The sequence below is a fragment of the Xenopus laevis genome, chromosome 6L (genome assembly GCF_017654675.1).
Source record: "Xenopus laevis strain J_2021 chromosome 6L, Xenopus_laevis_v10.1, whole genome shotgun sequence".
Classification (NCBI taxonomy): Eukaryota; Metazoa; Chordata; class Amphibia; order Anura; family Pipidae; genus Xenopus; species Xenopus laevis.
In genome coordinates, this window is record NC_054381.1 from 65,192,745 (window position 1) to 65,213,908 (window position 21,164).

Here is a 21,164-nt window from a genome sequence, read left to right on the forward strand (position 1 = left end):
AAAATGTCTGTGAATGTTGTCAAGGCTGAAGTTTTTTTTCTTCTTTCTTTTGTAAATTTTGGGTCTGCTCTACATCTCTGCTTTTCTTGAAGATTGTCCTTTTTTAAAATAATGGACTTAGATTTACAGCTGCAATATCACTTCTGTTGGAAATGTAAGGTTTTATTCATTGTAAACCTTAATAAAGCGGTGTTTCCATTATTTATAATAACATGTAGCCATACTCCCTTTTTAACAATAAGGCTTAACATATTGTACTTACAAATGCCAATGGGGGTGAATTCACAATGGAGTAAAAAGGGCCTTTTTTGCATTATGATGCTATCCTAATGTAACTAACAGCAATATTAATGTTATTTTTCAGTTCAACTAATTCATGTATAAACAACATTTTACATATTGTGCATAGTGTTGCTATGCCCTGCGTTATGCAGTATGAAGAAAAGACACTTCCATTTAATTCAGTTGGCTTCCTCTTCAGCCAAAGGCATACCTTTAACACCATTGGATCTCCTACAGTACAAAAATATTTTTGGGCTGTCCACAATTCAGCTCCACCTCTCCCTCATATATAAATTCCTTCATGGAGGTGAGGGTCTTGGGGTAAAGGGGCACAATATTTAAATTATTAATCTTTCCTAAACAGACATGTGATCTGCTCACTTGTTGTTACACCACTGTCTTCAGCATATGTCACCATGTGAGAAATATTGAGCCAATAATGCCTGCTTTATCTGTTGCTTTCAAACAGCAGACCAGTAAATTATTTGGTATTTCTAACTATGGTAGAGACATGTCATGTGATATCTTTTCAGCTCTCATGTAGCTGTTGTATAAGTCACATTCAGGGGCACATTTACTTAGGGTCGAATATCGAGGGTTAATTAACCCTCGATATTCGACTGTCGAAGTTAAATCCTTTGACTTCGAATATTGAAGTCGAAGGATTTAGCGATATTTGTTTGTTCGAATGATCGTAGGAAAAATCTTTCGAAGGATTTTAATCCATCGATAGAATGATTTTTCTTCAATCAGAAATTTGTTAGAAAGCCTATGGGGACCTTCCCCATAGGCTAACATTGAGGTTCGGTAGGTTTTAGGTGGCGAAGTAGGGGGTTGAATAGTCGAACGATTTCTAGTTCAAATCGTTCGATTCAAAGTTGTAGTCGAAGGTCGAAGTAGCCAATTTGATGGCCAAAGTAGCCAAAAAAAAACATTCAAAATTCGAAGTATTTTTTATTCTATTCCTTCACTCGAGCTAAGTAAATGTGCCCCTAAGACTCAGTTGACTAATTATAACCGTATGAAATTCAAGTATGTATATCCCATTGGATTAAATAAACTGTACATCTGTTAAAAAACTTTCAATACCTTTCCACAAATATGCCAGCTTGTACTGCATGGACAATACTTCTAAACCGTGGCTTTTCTTCTGTTCGTTTAAGCATCATTCCCATCTGCCGCGTGAAGGTGGAGGCCAGCCAGTCTCGCACTTCTGAGGGTACTGAGTCGGACTGAATGTCACTGAGTTCATCTTCAGTGTCCAGCAATCGTCTGTTTAGGGAATAGGACAAAAAAAGTAAATCAAATTACTCCTGTCCTAAAAAGTATACCACATGTTTAAAATCTATATTCTTGCAGTGGTTTTAGGCTGAAGTCCACTTTTGCATTACGGTAGTTACAAATTTAATAATGAGCTATCAGTATTGTTTTTAAACACAGACTGTCAGACTGTATGAGCGCAGCAATGTCATGCATTTTCACCTCTAGCTGTGATGTATCAGGGGCAAGGCTTTCTAGGCACTAGCCTCATTCTGACTTTAAAATTAATGGCTGAATTATTTATATGATGATTCACATGAAATTAGTACATGGACATTAATATTTTATTTCAATTTATAATAATGAGAAATGAAGGACAAAAGCAAATACATTGACAAATGTAATGTAGCTCCATTGTGGCTTTAAGGTGGAATGTAACTGTAAATGACAGCACAGCCCTCCTGATTCATCCCTAAACCCATCGACCCCACTTTTAGCAATTAGCAAAAAGTTGTAGGGTTCACGGTGTTGGTTAGGAGGCAGGCAGTACTGCACCAGGTGTCCAAGTACAGGGTTTCTTATCCAAAAACCCAATATCCAGAAGTCTACAGATTAAGGTATGCTGGTCTAAATTATGAAAAAAACCTAATCTGGAAAACCCCAAGTCCCAAGCATTCCATATAGTAGATTCCATAACTGCATTACTTTCCTCAAGGTGTGTCTTGACCAGAGAGATATACTTATATAGGTATATTCTGATAAAGCAATTCTAGTCTAAAGATTCTGAGATTGCCTGAAGCTAAATAAAAGGGCAACATAAAAGGCACCAAGACAAATGATAAACTATGCAAGTCAGTTCTTATTCCCAACTCGCTTGCAAAGATGCTGTTAAAAAGCATAGCATTTTAGTGCAATAATTTAGATTTCAATATAAAACTTTATAGTTTATATTTACTTTGAAGAGGGCAACATATCTCGTGCTTAATGGCCCTTCACTGTAATTAATGAACATGCTGTGACTGGAGCTCAATAATTTTGCTTGAAGGGGCCTGCGGGAGGCATAACACTAGCAGTTTCCTATTATTCCAATGAAAAATTATACTTCACACCTATTGCTCCTATAAGTCAGCCTGAACACACTGCAGAATATAAATGAGGGACATTACATTTTTATTTAAGAAGCTGTGCACATCTTACCGAGTCTCATCGATATAAACTGATTCAAGTACAGTGGCTGCATACTCCAGATTCTTTTTCAGGTCCACAACAGAAGCTTCTCCTCGTTCCAGCTGCTTGACCAAACATCGTAACCTGCAAATGACATTTATAGTAATTCACAACAAGTAAAAATAAAAGTATCAAAGATGGCAAAACAACAGTTTAATGAATAGTTATATATAGATAGATATATAGATAAAGATATATATAATTAATGGTTTATTTTATAAAAAAAAATCATACTCTTTGTTCCTTTTTGTCATACATATATATTATCATCTAGTATTTTAAGCAGGATGAATAGGGAAGATAATTTATGCTATGTGGGTGTTAGAAAGTAAGATGCCAGAATTTAATAGCACCATTTAAGGTTGGTGTTGTTTTTTTACAGGATAACAGTAACAATAATATTTGTTATTATATTCTGGTACTAAGGGTCAAGGCACACAGGCAGATTCGGGGAGGTTAGTTGCCCGCGACAAATCTCCTCTTCTTCGTGGGGACTAATCTCCCCAAACTGCCTCACCTGCCTTAATATTGGCTAAAATGTATGGTAAATCTCAGGCGGGATGGCACTTCGAGCGGAGTTTCCTCGTGAGGCAACTTCAGGCAACTTTGGAAAACAAAGTGCCTGAAGTGCCTCCGAGTGCCATCCCGCCGGCGATTTACATTTTAGCCAGCGGGAGGGCAGGGAAGGCAGTTCAGGGAGATTAGTCGCCCCAAAGGAGATTTGTCGCTGGGTGACTAATCTCCCCAAATCTGCCTGTGTGCCCTGACCCTAAGAATGTCCAGAAAGGTTCTTGTAATAGAGGCATATATTCCTTCTGGCTACCATTGAGTATTGTGTCCATGTGTTTATTTTGCAATAGCCCTTCCATTATATAGTTACATAGTTACATAGTAACATAGTTAAATTGGGTTGTAAAAAGACAAAGTCCATCAAGTTCAACCCCTCCAAATGAAAACCCAGCATCCATACATACACCCCTCCCTACTTTTAATTAAATTCTATATACCCATACCTATACTATCTATAGAGCTTAGTATCACAATAGCCTTTGATATTATGTCTGTCCAAAAAATCATCCAAGCCATTCTTAAAGGCATTAACTGAACCAGCCATCACAACATCACCCGGCAGTGCATTCCATAACCTCACTGTCCTGACTGTGAAGAACCACCTACATTGCTTCAAATGAAAGTTCTTTTCTTCTAGTCTAAAGGGGTCGCCTCTGGTACGGTGATCCTCTTTATGGGTAAAAAGGTCCCCTGCCATTTGTCTATAATGTCCTCTAATGTACTTGTAAAGTGTAATCATGTCCCCTCGCAAGCGCCTTTTTTCCAGAGAAAACAACCCCAACCTTGACAGTCTACCCTCATAATTTAAGTCTTCCGTCCCTCTAACCAATTTAGTTGCACGTCTCTGCACTCTCTCCAGCTCATTTATATCCCTCTTAAGGACTGGAGTCCAAAACTGAACTGCATACTCCAGATGGGGCCTTACCAGGGACCTATAAAGAGGCATAATTATGTTTTCATCCCTTGAGTTAATGCCCTTTTTTATGCAAGACAGAACTTTATTTGCTTTAGTAGCCACAGAATGATACTGCCCAGAATTAGACAACGTGTTATCTACAAAGACCCCTAGATCCTTCTAATTTAAGGAAACTCCCAACACACTGCCATTTAGTGTATAACTTGCATTTATATTATTTTTGCCAAAGTCCATAACCTTGCATTTATCAACATTGAACCTCATTTTCCAGTTTGCTGCCCAGTTTTCCAGTTTAGACAAATCACTCTGCAAAGTGGCAGCATCCTGCATGGAACCTATAGTTCTGCACAATTTAGTATCATCTGCAAAAATAGAAACAGTACTTTCAATGCCCACCTCCAGGTCATTAATAAACAAGTTGAAAAGCAAGGGACCTAGTACAGAGCCCTGCGGTACTCCACTGACAACACTGGTCCAATTAGAAAATGTTCCATTTACCACCACTCTTTGTAGTCTATCTTTTAGCCAGTTCTCTATCCAGGTACAAATACTATGCTCCAGGCCAACATTCCTTAACCAGTAACCTTTTGTGTGGCACTTTATCAAATGCTTTAGCAAAGTCTAAGTAAATCACATCCACTGCCATCCCAGAATCAAGGTCTCTACTTACATTCTCACAAAAAGAAATTAAGTTAGTCTGGCAAGATCTATTACGCATAAAACCATGCTGGCACAAACTCATAGTATTATGATTTGCTATGAAGTCCAGTATCTTATCCTTTATTAACCCTTCGAAAAGCTTTCCTACCACTGACATCAGACTAACTGGCCTATAGTTTTGAGGCTGAGAACGGGATCCTTTTTTGAATAGAGGCACCACATTAGCAATTCGCCAGTCTCTCGGCACTATGCCAGATCTCAATGAATCCTGAAAAATTAAGTAAAGACGTTTGGCAATCACAGAGCAGTATTGCAGAAAGCATTCTGATTTCACACTGACAAAATTGCAATGTTTTTGTTTCATAAGCTCTAGGTAGAAGATATGCTTGGTTAGATCAGTGACCTCTGAATGGGGTTTGCTATCTTTTAACTTTTTTTTTTTTATAAATTTTGCAATATGTTTTGAAAAAAATGTATCACAGAAATGAGAGATCTTTGTTTTATTTATCTAGAAAAACATTTCTTTGGTGCTTTTACAGATACCATACTAAATGCAAGAATCTGTTAAAAGTTCAACTAGGTACATTTTACACTGCTTGCTGCATTATAACCTTCCAAAAACAAATGGCAAAGGCAGAAAAATGTTGACTTTATTTTTCTGACAGCAGAATATAACACCTTATAAAAGTATAAAAAATGAAACAGCAAAGGCAAATTCAGCCTCAAAACATTTTTCTGGCACAGTGCTTATATATAGAAGCTGACTAAGTAAACCATATTACTGAGAAGGAGTCCATAGAAACATGTCCAAGCTAGTATTATTAGATATTTAGAATTATCTGTGTTAATACCGTATATCCTGCAGTGGCATTCTAATATGCTGCCATGTCTTATACTAAACGCTTATTATCATCGGTGGCCATAAAGCCATTTTGTAAACTCAATGAGTACAATTGTGTTTGTTGCTGCTTACTCAGTTTGAAATGGAAACAATATTTTGTTCTAAGTACAAATATGACACTTTCCTGCTGTTGGTGCTTAGATTTAAATCAACATTGTGTGCAATATGGTTACATTGCTTATACACACCAAGAATGGCAGGCATCAAGTCTGCCAAGAAAAGTAGCTCTTTCTTGAAGTAGGTCTTCAAGAAAAAAACTATGGTTAAAGAAATATGTGTTTTTAGTGTTAGGGATGTCATAATGGAACACTTTACGCTTAGTGACACTGTGGAAAGACATTTTAAAAAATGATTTTAACTACACTAGATTCGTCATGCCCTGTCATGGGCTTTTGGACTAAGACACATTTGCACCAATGCAAACAAGCACAATGTGGCTAACTTACTAACATCATATCATATTAATAAAAAGAGTAAGGCTCAATGATCATTTAAATTAGTAGCAACAGTTAAGGTTTTGTGATGTAATTGACTATTGTCTAAAACATTTTTATGGTTGAGATGTATAAACTATGTCAGGCACCTCAGCAGACAAATACTTGGAACTTTAAATCTTTAAGATGCAAAAGGCTTAAATGATTGAACTGCCAACTAACAGAAAGACAGTTTCATTACTGAATGTCTCAATTTGATCAAAAGCAGCAAAAGTTAAAAAGGCAATTTGCTACATTTGATTTTAGGTTGAGTGCCAAATTAAGCTTTTCAGTGCTAGTACTGGCACAGATATCACTGGCTGAAGGGATGTTGTTCTTAATGAGATTGTCTGGAGCTATACTTGGATCAGTTACCTTGTGATCTTTTAATTAAATTAAAATCATGAAAGCTCGACAGTACAAAAGCTCAACCATTACTTGTTAGACTCCTCCTGGCCTATAAAAGATACATACCTGATGTGACTACTTCAAGATTTGTGTGTGCATATTTGATTTTACACGAGCTTGCCGTTGCAGTTAATGTCGCACTCAGTCAACCTTTTTATGTTTGAATGCAATCCACCTCAAGTGGACTGAGCAATAACTAGAAGAATCATTCTCTAAACCAGTAATGGCTGTGTGTGTGTACAGACAAACTGCAGGTCAGTTTATACATATAAAGGGCACTCTAAAAGATCACAAACATGAAAGTCAGTGCTTGCAAGTATGGCTGTTTTATTTCTTAGAGATTGTTAACACATAGGGGTTTGTTTATCAAAATCCGAATTTATCTCATTATTTTCTGAAATATACTCCCACCAAATCCGCATGGGTTATTTCCCCTTATTTATCAATACATTTTCCCAAAAAAATTCAAGTGCAGGAAATATACTCAAAAAAATGGTGAAAATCACATGAAAATTTGAATCTTACGAATTTTTCAGATTTTTGCCCAAAAACGATATCTTTGGATTTTTGCACAAAACCCAGTGCAGATCAGGATATATTCTGGACTTCTCCTATTGACTTATATAGAACCTCGGCAGGTCTGAGATGCCAGATTTTCAGATTCTACATTTTTCCATCCTCGGGGTATAATAAATCACGGAAAATGCAAGGTTTTTTTTTCCACTAAAAACGTGGATTTTATAGTAAAAACACAATTTATTTGGTTTTTGGCATTCAGACTTTAATAAATAACCCCCTTAGTGGATCTTATTGTGCTTTATTGGACATATTAATATTTTTTTTTTTCTTATTTATTTTTTTTTCTTTTCTCTCTAGACATCAAACAGATGACAAAAGGGTTACACAGTCTATCGTGCCCTACATCACCAACCACAACTGGCTATTATAAAAAAAGGTAGGCTGTTGATGGGAACACTTTAAGTGAGCATATCTTGAAGCTCTAGTGCTATAGACAAAAATTGAGTAGGATTTTAATAAATAAGCCCCTTAATATCTCTTTAAACGGTGGTTCGCCTTTAAGTTAACTTTAGTATGTTATAGAATGGTTAATGTTAAGTAACGTTCAACTTTTCAATAGTTTTATATTATCTGAAATATTATGGTGATCCAGTTTTTTAGGACATTCCTAGTAAGAAAATTACATTAGAAATTAAAACTGAAAGGAAAAACACTGAATTCTCAAAAAATACACATACTGAGAAACTGCAGATAGATTACTTCTTTTCAAAAACTAGATTACCAACATATCTTTTTTCCACTTTCAAATTTATAAATAAAGTAAAGTGAAAATTGGAATGGAAAACTTGTCTACTAAAATCTGGCAAGCTTCAAGCCAGGTATATTTTCAACATTGAAGCTATTTCATTTTTACATCAATTTTTCATTTCTGAATTAATTTTTTAAGATCAAGTTTTTTTCGTGACTTAGCTTGATTAAGTTTACTGGATTCAAGGTTTTTTTGTAAATATAATAAAAATTAAGAAAAAATGTGCTGAAAAAACTCCAATTTAGTCCCATTTTTTATCAATCAATTGAATATTAATAAATTGGCATTCTGTACCATAGTCTTTAGTTGTTCACATACCCTTTGGGTTCACTGAAATTCCAAAAAACTCCCTAAGATACAGATTAGCTGGTGGGCTGGTTCAAGTTACGCTTTATCTGAGAAGCTGGCATTTCTTGACAATTTGCATTTGTGTTTAATTATAATTTTGAACAATCATGTGTAAGTTAAAGTACATTACATGGGTAAATGTACAAATCTTGCACTGATTGGACAAACACCCCTGCATTCCTAGAATTTAGGGTTAAGGATGGGGCAGTAGCTGCTGGTGACTCATATTTGAAAGCTGGCAAATGGAAGAGAAGAAAGCAAATAATGCACACAGGCCAGTTGAAAAGTTGCTACAAATAGGACATTCTATATCATACTAAAAGATCATTTAAAGGTGAGCTACTTTTTAATACACCTTGAAAAACAGGGCCGATTCACTAAATTCGAGTGAAGGATTCGAAGTAAAAAAACTTCGAATTTCGAAGGTTTTTTTGGCTACTTCGACCATCGAATGGGCTACTTCGACCTTCGACTACGACCTTCGACTTCGAATCGAACGATTCGAACTAAAAATCGTTCGACTATTCGACCATTCGATAGTCGAAGTACTGTCTCTTTAAAAAAAACTTCGACCCCCTAGTTCGGCAGATAAAAGCTACCGAAGTCAATGTTAGCCTATGGGGAAGGTCCCCATAGGCTTGCCTAAGTTTTTTAGATCGAAGGATATTCCTTCGATCGTTGGATTTAAATCCTTCGAATCGTTCGATTCGAAGGATTTAATCGTTCGATCGAAGGAATAATCCTTCGATCGTACGATCGCAGAATTTGCGCTAAATCCTTCGACTTCGATATTCGAAGTCGAAGGATTTCAATTCCTAGTCGAATATCGAGGGTTAATTAACCCTCGATATTCGACCCTTGATGAATCGGCCCCCTAATCAAGCCAGGGAAAGATTATAAGGATTTGTAAAACAGTTTTTGATATATAGTGATTGCCTAAATAAATTCCTTTCATCCCTTTAGTTTATGGATCAATTGTGTTGAATATATTAAGTAGGCTACAATCTATGAATCCCTCTTTTTATTTACACTTAAGAAGATTATTGAGCAGTGAAATTATTTTTTGTTCTAAACCTAAAGAATCTAAAGCCGCGTGGATTTTACAAACTCTTAAATAAATGAAAACAAAGTCTTAAATAAATGATTAAGTATTGTACTTTTTACTTTCCTCCTGAAATTTTCCATGTATAACATCGAGGGCATGTTCTACCAAACAGAGCTATTTTTTCAACCGGCCTGTTGTCTTTTGTCTTTAATACATAAGGTCATTTGAGCATGAATCTTTGATTGTGCCTCATTTTACAGACTGTTGGCATTATATTATTGACATGAAGTATTTATGAATATCAGTAGCATGAAATATATTCCTCTATGCAGTCTGAAAAAAATGTTGTTGTATATAAGACTTTCTAGTGTGCAGCGATGTTTAACCTCTGAAATCCACTGATCATTAACAGGAGTTAAGGAATCTTTCCACTTTCAATATCTTTTTTAGCCCGAAATATTTTTTTAGGTGCTTTGTGAATAAATAATAAGCCATGTGATTAAAAGAAGCTTGTTGTACATGGCATCTTGGGCATCTGGAGAAGATAATTTAGCTGTGAAGTTGGATCAGTTGGTCTCTGTATCTGAGAGAGATTAGGAAGGATGCATTATTTATTTGTCACCAATGTATAGTATTCTAGTACAAGTTTAGGATCAGTTAGCAGGAAATCCACTATCCATCCAGGATGACTGCCTCCCATAGACTCCATTTTAGTCAAATAATCCACATTTTTAAAAATGATTCCCTTTTTCTCTGTAATAATAAAATACTATAGTTCCTTGTACTTGACCCTAAGATGTAATTAGTCCTTATTGGAAGCGAAACTAGCCTATTGGGTTTATCTAATGTTTAAAAGATCTTCTAGTAGACTGTACTGTATGAAGATCCAAGTTACAGAAAGATGCCTTATATGGAAACTCCAAGGTCCTGAGCATTCTGGATAGATAACAAGTCCCATACCTGTACTTGATCCAAACTAAGATATAATTAGTCTTTATTGGTGGGAAAACAATCCTATTAGGTGTATTTAATGTTTAAATGATTTTTTAGTATACTTAAGTTATGGAGATCCAAATTACAGAAAGACCCCTTATCCAGAAAACCCTGGGCGTTTCTGATTACAAGTCTCAAACCTGTATAGTGGGCACTGTTAGAAATTATGCTTAAAATGGATGCATTTAATAATAATGTATATTCGCTCTCAAAAAAATATTTGTGGATAAAAACAAGAGAAATGATGTTTATTTGTGGTTTATTTGCTCTAGAAGGCATTGACTTGTATAGGAAAAATGTGTTTCCAGACAATTCAGTAATTAGGTCAAGGAGTAGAAAGATCGGTATTGTGTTCTTTCCTGATATGTTTTGTGAATGAGTTAAATACATTAATGAAAGAATGCCTCAGTTCCACTAAAAAGGGAATTGTATCAGCAGTGGCTCCCTGGCATTGCTCAATAGACTCCTGCCTAAACATATTTTAAGTAGTGACTTTGCTAATGAAAATCAATGCCAGCCTCAGGCTGAAAGACTTTGGTAAAGTGCTTTACACACGACACAACATTAATGTGACTTTCGGCAGTGCCATGTCCCAGCTGCTATGATTTCCATTCACAGCAATCCTTTCAAATACATCAAGCCGTGACATTTCTGTTCATGCTCCTTGAATAAAATGCGGCCATTGACTAAGGGCTTGCAGTGATAGTAACAGTGGAAACAAATATAGTAACAAGTATATAAATAAAAATACTTAATTCTCTCTCAACACCAAAAATGGCAAAACGGTGCATTTACTTTATATTTTTGTTCTGTATTTTAAGGTAAGGGGGCATTTTGTATTTTATTCTTAAAAGCATTCTCTTATGATCTAAGGCAGGTGTTTTCATATACACATATATTTAGGTGGCTGCACTCTCTTAGATCCGTTTGATTGAGGTAGTATTGAGATATAATGTATACCACATACGTGTGACCTTTAGTCCTGCATCTTAAATGGAAAAAAAGCTTCATTCAGGAGAAACAGTTGAATCACAGTTAGAAAATCAAAGGTGGACATGCTCATCCTGCTTTATATGACTGTTTATATCACATTCAACTTTGAAACCAGTTTTGATGGCATCTAAGAAATCAACACCTAATACTTAAATGCCAAGCACAGACATTGTATAGACAACCCACATTAGAATCAAAATGATTACAGCTTCAAAACCATTCCCTGCGGTTAATGAGCACATGTACAGCTTAAGCAAATGATGTGCAAAGTATGGTGACAGCATCACCCTTTTTCATAAGATCATAATGCAATGTTTACATTGTCTGTGCCAGCTGGTGCACTTCAAATGTTATGTTGAAGCATATCCGAGACAGCAGTAACATTTGCTTTTAAACCTTAGAGGATTTTACTGTAAATATGTATGTAAATGATTTACATGCAAAGCTATGGCTTCTATTGCTATCTGTCAGGTTGTATAAAGAAGAGTCTTCTCTACAGCGTGATGCTAGCAAGAGTGTCATATTTTATGGAATTTTGAGTTTTATACCACTACCCGATTGCAAAAAATAATTTGGCATTTTTATCTTGTAACCCTTACTAGGCTTTACAGAAAAATAGGCCAGATTCAATTCAGTGAGAAAGGTTTATCATGCGAAGTCGTGGATGAGATCAATTTGGGATGCAATTCAATTCAGAAAAACTTATCTCACAGTTTATCACATGAAAACTCTGAAATGTCTGAACTGAGCCATTCTTTGGAAAAAACTGGAACTGGATTTGGAGAAACATTTTTTCTCCTTGAATTGAATCAAGGGGCAAAAGCGGCCGTTGCTGGCAAAAATGACACTACGCAGGGACATCGCCAATTTACTAACAGGTGTAGAAGACAATTTACTAGCAAAAGAGCTCAGAGCTAATGACGTTTTGGACCCTTTTGTCAGGCAAATTTTCAGCAGAGTCTGATAAGATAAAACTAAATCCTCCACAATCTTATGTTAGAGACATATATCTGACCTATATGTACCCACAATTTTCAAATTGACTTAAGTGTGTTAACAAAGTTTCGCAAAAATGAACGCTAGTGAAAGTTCGCTATGAAATGTTCACTGTAGACACTACACCAGCATTCGTCTGTTGAGATGTAACTTCGCATTTTGATGAATAAGCTTATGCGCTGTGAATTTATGTCTGACAAAGTTGCACAAAGTGTGGCGGAACCTTCCGAGGCGAAAATTCCCCCCTATGTGTTTTCATGTGTTAAACCAGGAGATGACTTATTCACATTGAATTGAATCTTGCCCAATATGAGAAGAATCTCCTTTTTGTTTTCCTCTGCAAGCTTCTGGGACAGTACCGTTTCCTCTCTTGGATTCAATGTCGTAAATACTGGGGGTCCAGGAGATGCTGCCAAAAACTGAATAAGTCTTTTCGTGGGTGGCAGGGAGAGATTTTTCAGAATGGGTAGGGGAACCGGCAGGGGGCCCAGGTGCACATCCTGTACCCGGGACTGCTGGTAACTATTTACAACTTTTCTTGGATTACAGGAGTCTTAGCAAATCAGTGGTGTGTCATTTTACCATTTATCCTGAATATACCCTGTCTCCTAGTTAATTTGCAATGATTAGGACACAATGAAACATATTTTTGGGGTTCCAGACCACTGATTAGCTAAGACTCCTGTAATCCAAGAAAAGTTGTAAATAGTCACCAGCAGTCCCGGGTACAGGATGTGCACCTGAGCCCCCTGCCGGTGCAGCCCTGTCCTAATATACTGATCTTGGGTTCTCGTAAAAAGGAAATATCACTGTGTTCTGTGTAATGTTATGATGAAGATAAACTACTCCAACTGCTTTCACAGTTCTACATAACATTATTATTTGGGTTTGTTATAAATACTTCTGGTTCTCGACGTTTGCCATGTGTGCGCATAAAAGGCTAACTACAGAGAAGGGTTATGATGATGTCCATAAGCCTCATTAATTGATGACCCAGATGCAGGTACTAGAGCACTAAGGGAAGCACTTGCATCTGGGGCATTTTTTTCTGGATTAAGTAAAGAGTGTAGCCATCTGCCATAATGCAAAGGAAAGAAACAGGCTTTTTTGAACCCTGCCTGTGCTCCCTAACTTGAAAATCTTTTTCATCACAATGATGTGCTAGTTAGGGGATGGGTAAGGGACACCTACATGCCTCAACCCACCTTTTACGAATACAGTCCAACCTGCCCCACTGTCTGTAAAAGAGCCCTCATTTATCTAACAAAAGGTGGGTGTAATATGGATTGTGAAACCTCAAACCTTAGAAGTATGAATGAGGACATATAGTTTGTGCCTGTGCATTTAAAAAGCGTCAATTAAATGTATGATTGTTATTTATTTACATTATTTCATTTTCAGTGTTCCTTTGCTGGATTCAAATAAATATCTAAACAAGCATGCAATTAATGTTGTCTCGTGTTACTTTAAAAAGGTGAAATAAACAGGATCTATTTCTCGTGCTATTTACTATAATCGAGCTGAATGTTTTAGAGAATTGTTAAAACATTTTGTATTTGATGTCATAATCACTGTATTATCTTCTTTATGGAAACTTATACGAATATTTTATGTGATTTTACCTTATCGCTTACAATAAAAACAAGTTGTAAAAAAAAGGTAAAATAATGCAAACTCACTTTAGTGATCAGAAATAACTTAAGGTAGTTTGCAGAAAAATGTTCATGGCATGTATCAGTGTGACAGACAGTATACACAAATATAGCTGTCATTTTCAAATGGTGTTCTCTTGAACCTGTTTAGGTTTAGTGTGCATGAGAAACCATTCTGGCATGTATGGGTTAAGCTGGTTTCTGTCAAGAGTAAATCTTCCACATTTAGCAATCATTAATATTGTGATAATTGAAGCATCAACGTCAACAGTACCTTTAGGACTTGGTAATCTAAAATAAATGTGTTCTAAGGGAAATCCTCTGTTAATCTCTTGCTTGTCATGTTATCTGAGGATTGACCCTAGAGAATGAAAATCAAAAAACTAGGACAGCAAAATAATGCTTTTGTTCCTGCACTCTGTCCTATTAACCATTACCATGACATTTTAAGTTAAATATTCTTTACTATTTATTAACAGGTTTATAATCAGACATATTTAAATAATTAATATGTACAAAAATCTATTAAAATCTTAATTTTCTGAATAAAATGAAAAACCAAGTAACTCCCACCCACTAGAAATGATGGCTTCTGCTAAATCTGAGTTAGCATTATACTGGAAGGGGTTTTGATGAAAAAAACAAAGAAAATAAAAGCTTGATTTACAAATATATATATATTATAAATATAACTGTGTGAATTTTTGTTCATAAATCAAAACATGGTGAAGTTGTATTTTGTTAAACAGCCAAAACAGGCACATTAGTTAAAAGTCCTTTAATATAGGTTGAAAGAGAAACTGTTTATTTGGCACCCTGAACATACAGTACATTCCACAAGGGCTTCAAAAAGACTTTTATGCGACATGAAAGAAAATTCAATATAAATCTGACTGTATGTTCTACATTTTAATTCACCCTGCTCAAATAGCAGCATTAGCACTAACTGTAGTCAGCAATTTGTTTTCACTTAGAAAAAATACAACTACTATCAGTTAATTATTGGTTCTTATTTATTTTATTGAGAGGGAATGCAGGTAAAAATATATTATGGATGTCATTAGCTTTTCTTTTACCTAATATTTTTTGTTAGGCCCATAAGCAACCATAAGTAACCATAAGTCAGAAGACACATTTTACAAGTGTACAGTACATGGATTTAAAAGGGGAAATTGTAGTACAACCCAGAAAATGCTCATGTGCAGCTTTATGAATTATATAAACCTGGCATAGGTATTGGATCCATTATCCAGAAACCCAAATTACGGAAAAAAATTTCTCTGGTATAATAAAACAGTACCTTGTACCTGGTCTGAAACGTAATCCAAGATATAATTAAGCAAAATAGCCTATAAGGTTTATATTTTAGGGGGTTATTTTTCAAAGGTCGAGTTAGTTTTTACCCGAAAAATTCAAGCTGTCAAGGGTATTTTTCAGTCAAAACTCAAATTTTCAAGTTAAAATAAAAAACTCGAATTTTCCAGTTTTTTTTAATAAAAAATCAAATATTTCAAGATGTATTCTACCACCAAGCTGGAAAGAAGTCGAAATTACTCCAGCTAAAACCTGTTGAGGTCATGTAGAAGTCAATGGCAGAGGTCCCTTGAACCATTTGATAATGTAGCCTTCATAATGTTCGAGTTTTTTTGGTGAGATTTGCTTAAAAACTCGTTTACTTCGTGTCACGGTCGGGACCCAACACCAGAACAAACACCAGGCACCCTGATCTCGGCTCGTGCTTCACCAGTAGTGTGACCGCCTTTGGGCCTCGGGAGGAGCCCTCGGCTTACTTGGATGCCACCTGGACTTAAACGAGAGGTGCAAGATGAGAGTTCTGGATAGGCAGAGGGGCACGACTGCAAAGCAAAGTCTTTGGACAGAAGATCGTAGTACAAGGTGTTAAGCAAAAGAGTAGTCAAATCAGGCCGGGTCGAGGCAGGCAGAGAATAAACGTTATCAGGCAGGCAAGGGTCAAACCAGGAAGTCAATCAGAAGGGATTCAGCAGAAGGGGTAGTTGGTATACAGACGAGGGTCAGGATCCAGAGGTCAGAATAGTCAAAAGCCAGGCAGGGGTCACAACAGAAATCAAACAGGTTCAGGATACAAGATAGCAAGAAGCTCAAAAGCACCAGGTATAAACCTATCACGGGCAAGGTCCCACAGCTCTAATGGGCTTTAAATAGTGTTTGAATTACGCGCCATTGCGCGCTGACGTCACTACCCAAGAGCGCGCCGCGCACACCTTAAGACGCCGGCGCCTGCGTCCTAACAGAAGCTGTTCGTTGCGGCGGGCGTCCCCGCCGAGGGGGCGGCAAGCTTCCCTGCCATCCCCCCACTAGACCACCAGTTCCTTACACTTCGAGTGCTTCGAGTTTTTTAGCCGAAAAGCTCTATCAATTTGAGTATTTGAGTTTTTAACCCTGAATACACTAATTAGAGTTTTTTTACATTCAAGTATTTTCATAAATTAGAAAATATTTAAGTTTTGAGTTCATTTGAGGCATAGAAAACCTCACAAACCTCTAAGGGTAGGACTTCATGGCACACGAGGAGCCAACACGTCCCAATGCGACTAAACGCATGCGACGCGTCGGATGTTTTAAGGAAAACGGAAGTGAAGGAGAAATCGCAGGTAACAACTACTATCTGCGATTTCGCCTTCCCTTACGTTTTCTTTAAAATGTCCAACACGTCGCATGCGTTTTTTTTTCGCATTGGGACGTGTCGGCTCCTCGCGTGCCATGAATCGTTACCCTTAAACTCGACCTTCAATAAATAAGAGGTTATGATTGTCATAAGGTATTTAAATTGTGGAAAGATCCATTATCTGGAAAACCCCAGGTCTTGAACATTCTGAATAACAGGTTCTATACCTGTATGCTAGGTTTAAGGGTCACCCATGTGCTTTTTTAGTTGAACTTAAAAAAAAATCCAACTGCCACATCCAATTCATTTGATTATTCTGTTTGCACAAGAGCAAGTTTGTTGTCTATTTTCTAATGACTGACTTAATAGACCATAATGTTTAATATCTTACTTGTCAATCTTAATGAAACAAGCCTTAATGGGCTTCCTTATCTCATCAACACTGCCGCCAATATAAATGAAAACATGATAGCCTATAAGGTCTGCAGCTAAAGGGTACGTTTTTCAGACGCTAGTGCAATGCTGTTTCTTTTTTTATTAAGGCCTTCCCTTTAACTCAACAAACAATTTTTCAGCTATTGTATTCGGCCTCAAGCAAATATCTTCTAGCAGAAGTTTAGTATGAGCCCAGATGATAATATAATTTCTATTTTATGTCTTGTACAAAGAAATAAATCACAATTTACTGACCACTTTTTGCATTTGTATCCATAAAAAAGCACTCAGTGACAAACAGAAAAAAAATTAATTCTACAAAACCATTTTTCTACCATCCAACAGTAGGAAACCATGATGTTTATTCTTTTGAATGGAATCTGAGAATTTCCACCTTAAGGCCCAATGCTTTCTTTCGTATATGAACAAAATGTAATATGAAACATATTTAAGCATGGAAATTCTAAAGCTCCTTTATACTGATGTACTTTTTTTCCAAGAAATCACACAATTTTCCAGGCCTCCACCACTAGAAGCCAGAGCTAAAAATATGTTTTTTTTTTATTTTGAAAAATGTCTGAGCAAAGAATTTTAAGATCAGAATCAAATAAAGAGGGACATGATATAGAAGTTATTCTTTATTAAAGATCCATTTGATTAAACTAGTCTCATCAAATATTTCAGCTTTTCAAAAGAGCTGATGCTAATCATGAATGATGTGAATAATGCATATGTATGCTAAACTCTATTCTTGGTCTTCATAAGCATAATGTCAGTGTGTCATATTGCCTTAGGGGCAGATTTATCAAAATCCGAGTTTGCAAAAAAAAAAGTGGACAAGGAAAAAAAACGCTGACAAAACTTGTGAAACTTTTTTTCTCAAATGTTAGATTATTTTTAAAAAAATAATGCAACCAAATATTCCTGTGCGAGTTTTTTTGTGGAAAAAAGTCACATGCTAGTGAGAATCTCATTGTCTTATTCATTTTAATGAGGCTGAAAATCTTAAAAATCTTAAAATGGGAAAATCAATACATAAAAAAGTTGTCAGAGTGATTTCTATACCACCTCACTAGCTTTTACTTGCCAAGTTTTTTCTGGCGACTTTTCGTGGTTTTACCATATATACTCGAGTATAAGCCGACCCAAGTATAAGCCGAGGTACCTAATTTTACCTACGAAAACTGGGAAAACCTATTGACTCGAGTATAAGCCTAGGGTGAGAAATGCAGCAGTTTTTAGCTGAAAGAGCAAGTGAATGCTCAAAAACATTAAAGTTAAAATGTGCATTGTTTTGTGCCAAAAAGCTAAGGTAAGCACTGTGGTATATAGCTGATATAGCAGGGAAAGTTGTCAGCAGTACAATTAAAGATATTATATCAATGTTTCACAATTAGAATCCTAGAACCCAGCGACAGAATGCTGGGAGTTTTGTTTCTTGTTGACATGCAGTAGGTTGGCTGTTATATAAGCCTGGTGTGTGAGAGTGGGGCGCAGGGCTTACCTGGGAGTGTGTTTGGGGATAATCTAGTGGAAAACAAGCGTCAGTGAGTTCACACGTACTGCGCAGCCGGTGACAACACTTGCAATGCGCCATGGAGAACCAGGCAATCATGGGCACGGGACTCCGGTCAGAAGCGCAGCCATTCGTGTCGATCAGCTAGGTATATAGTTATACTGACTCGAGTATAAGCAGAGGTAGACTTTTTCTGCACATTTTGGGTGCTGAAAAACTCTGCTTACGTATTCTTTAATAAATGGTGAATATTCGATGTTACAAAGAATATTCTCAAGTATATTCATACTCATGTTTTTTTACTGCATTTTATTCTCGAATTGTGAGAATAAACTTGATTTTTGATAAATAAGCCCCTTAATGTGCATTTTCATATATCAATATACGTAACATAACTGCTTGGTCTTGACTTCAATTGCATGCAACCTTTTGGATAAAGGTTTCTAATGAAAACCACAGAACAAGCCATTGTGCCAGATAAGACAATAGTTATGGAACAAAAAACTAAGTGAGCAAAAATGCTTAGTAGAAAGAAAGTTATGGAAATCTGGGATTCTGTTTTGCACACAATTCAGAGCAATCATAGGAATTGCAGCTTTTGTGATAAACGTTGTTTGTGATAAACATTTCAAAAATATATTTGGCATGAAGAATATGCATTTTATTTATCCTAAGGCTAATGATTTAGAACAGTGTGCCATTTGAAACTAAACAATGCATACATCACATTGGGCAGTAATTCCCCTTAGTGTTTCAATATACTATACACAATATGAATGGCAGCTAGAGGGGTAGTAAAAAGTGAAGGTATTGGAAGGGTTACATTATAGAATCCTTTGACTCTGATTTCAATGCTTGTTCTTATAAATAAAGTGAGAGATGCATTTTAAAAGTCTGACCTTTAAATAACAATACAACATGTATATCAGAAATCTTTAGCTCAGTTAGTTCACATAACATTCCATTCACTTCTCTAATTCCCACTGTACTGTCTTCAGGAATGACTCACTGTAGAGCAGGGATTCACTATGCAAGTGGGTGCTGTGGAGTTGCCTTTAGGGGACCAAAGTCACCACATCTGTTATTAGCCATAGAATGACAGTGTTTAAGAGCCTAAGGGGATTTCCTTCATAACTGCACTGCTGAATGCATGGGAACCTCACAGGGCACCTTTCTGAAGATTAGACTCATCTGTCAACAAGAACAACAACAAGGTCAAGGCAGAGAACTGCAAAGGAAGTTAGTGCAATTCCAAAGTCTTAGATATAACCTACCGGTTCCCCACTGTTGTGCATGCATTTCTTCTGAAAATAGCTTCAATTTCACGTAGATAGTACAATTCTATAACATTATTTTATAGAATTGTTAACATTTATAGATTCGTGGTCTTGCCTGGGCATTTAGGGAATTTGTATAAAGTAGATTTATGCCTGGCCATACAGTGAAGGGCCCTTGATTAACTGCGTTGTCTGTAAAACAGCTTGCCCTTTTCACAAAAGGAGACACGTGAAACAACACAAGTCAGATTCTGTAACATAACACTGAAAAAAATAAGATTTAACTCCCACTGAAAAATAAGCCCAGGTTAAAATGACAGTTATGCTTGAAAACAAGTTGTTTTAAAATGAAATGTAACATTTTAAAAACAATATTTGTCTCTGTAAAATGTGTGCCTCCGCTTCTCAAAGTGAAGCCTAGCCTTTCAAGCTAACAGCAATAGCCTACCAGTATGTTTATGCCTCTGAAATTCTATTCAAGGACAAAAGCATGAGCAGGCTGATTTCTGATTCTTTTCATTGTCTCAGGGTTTATCAGTGTAGACAGAAAAATGTCAGCTGACTGAAGACCACTAATAAGCTCAAATAAGTAGTCTGCATGCAAAGTAATATGCTCACACATTGCATAAGGCAATCTAATCTAATAATAATCATTTTGACTAAGGCCTTGTGTTTTTATTTGGTCATGGAACTCTTATAATATCCTTATATTTTACAAGAGTGGGTACTTTATTCACAGAAATTGCATTTTGAACAGTTCTATTTTATTCTATAGACTTTAAACTATAGACATCAGTAGTCAATCAAAGTTACTGTATGGTTTTTGAATATAAAAAAGAAAAAATGAAGAGTAATTGAAAAGAGGAAGAGAAACTGCAGATTACAAATTGCATTGCTTGTACCCGGGTATTTTTTAGATCTAATTATTAAATTGCTGTGTTATGCTGGTATGTCTGTCTACCCATTCAAGATAAGGCATAACGTACTTTACAAACCCTGTATTCTTTTAAGTTAGCTTCTGAATACCAAACATTATGCAACCTCCCTCTAGTTTAGCAGCAGTTTGTCTCCATTTTATAATAGTATTTTTTAAGACTTTTGGCTCAATAGTGTATTTGGTATTTTGTCTTTGTCATAATTTAGTTGAGATAATTTTCTCTGAAAACCGTCTGTAAGGACTGGCTTTATTGCCATCAAATACGCATATCAGGATGCTGAGGTAATAATTGCAGCAAGTA

General features: G+C 36.2%; 1 protein-coding gene across 5 annotated transcripts in view; it reads right to left on the bottom strand.

Moving 5' to 3' along the window:
* The window catches only part of LOC108719003 (calcium/calmodulin-dependent 3',5'-cyclic nucleotide phosphodiesterase 1C), a 433,183-nt gene that overhangs the window by 90,091 nt on the left and 321,928 nt on the right, over positions 1-21,164 (bottom strand). For all 5 annotated transcript variants that reach the window (XM_041566132.1, XM_041566131.1, XM_018267587.2 and 2 more), the window contains 2 exons: positions 2,740-2,853; positions 1,372-1,554 (listed from right to left, as the gene is read on the bottom strand). In XM_041566132.1, the coding sequence (XP_041422066.1) occupies positions 1,372-1,554; positions 2,740-2,853 (297 nt within the window). The remainder of the gene's footprint in view (positions 1-1,371; positions 1,555-2,739; positions 2,854-21,164) is intronic.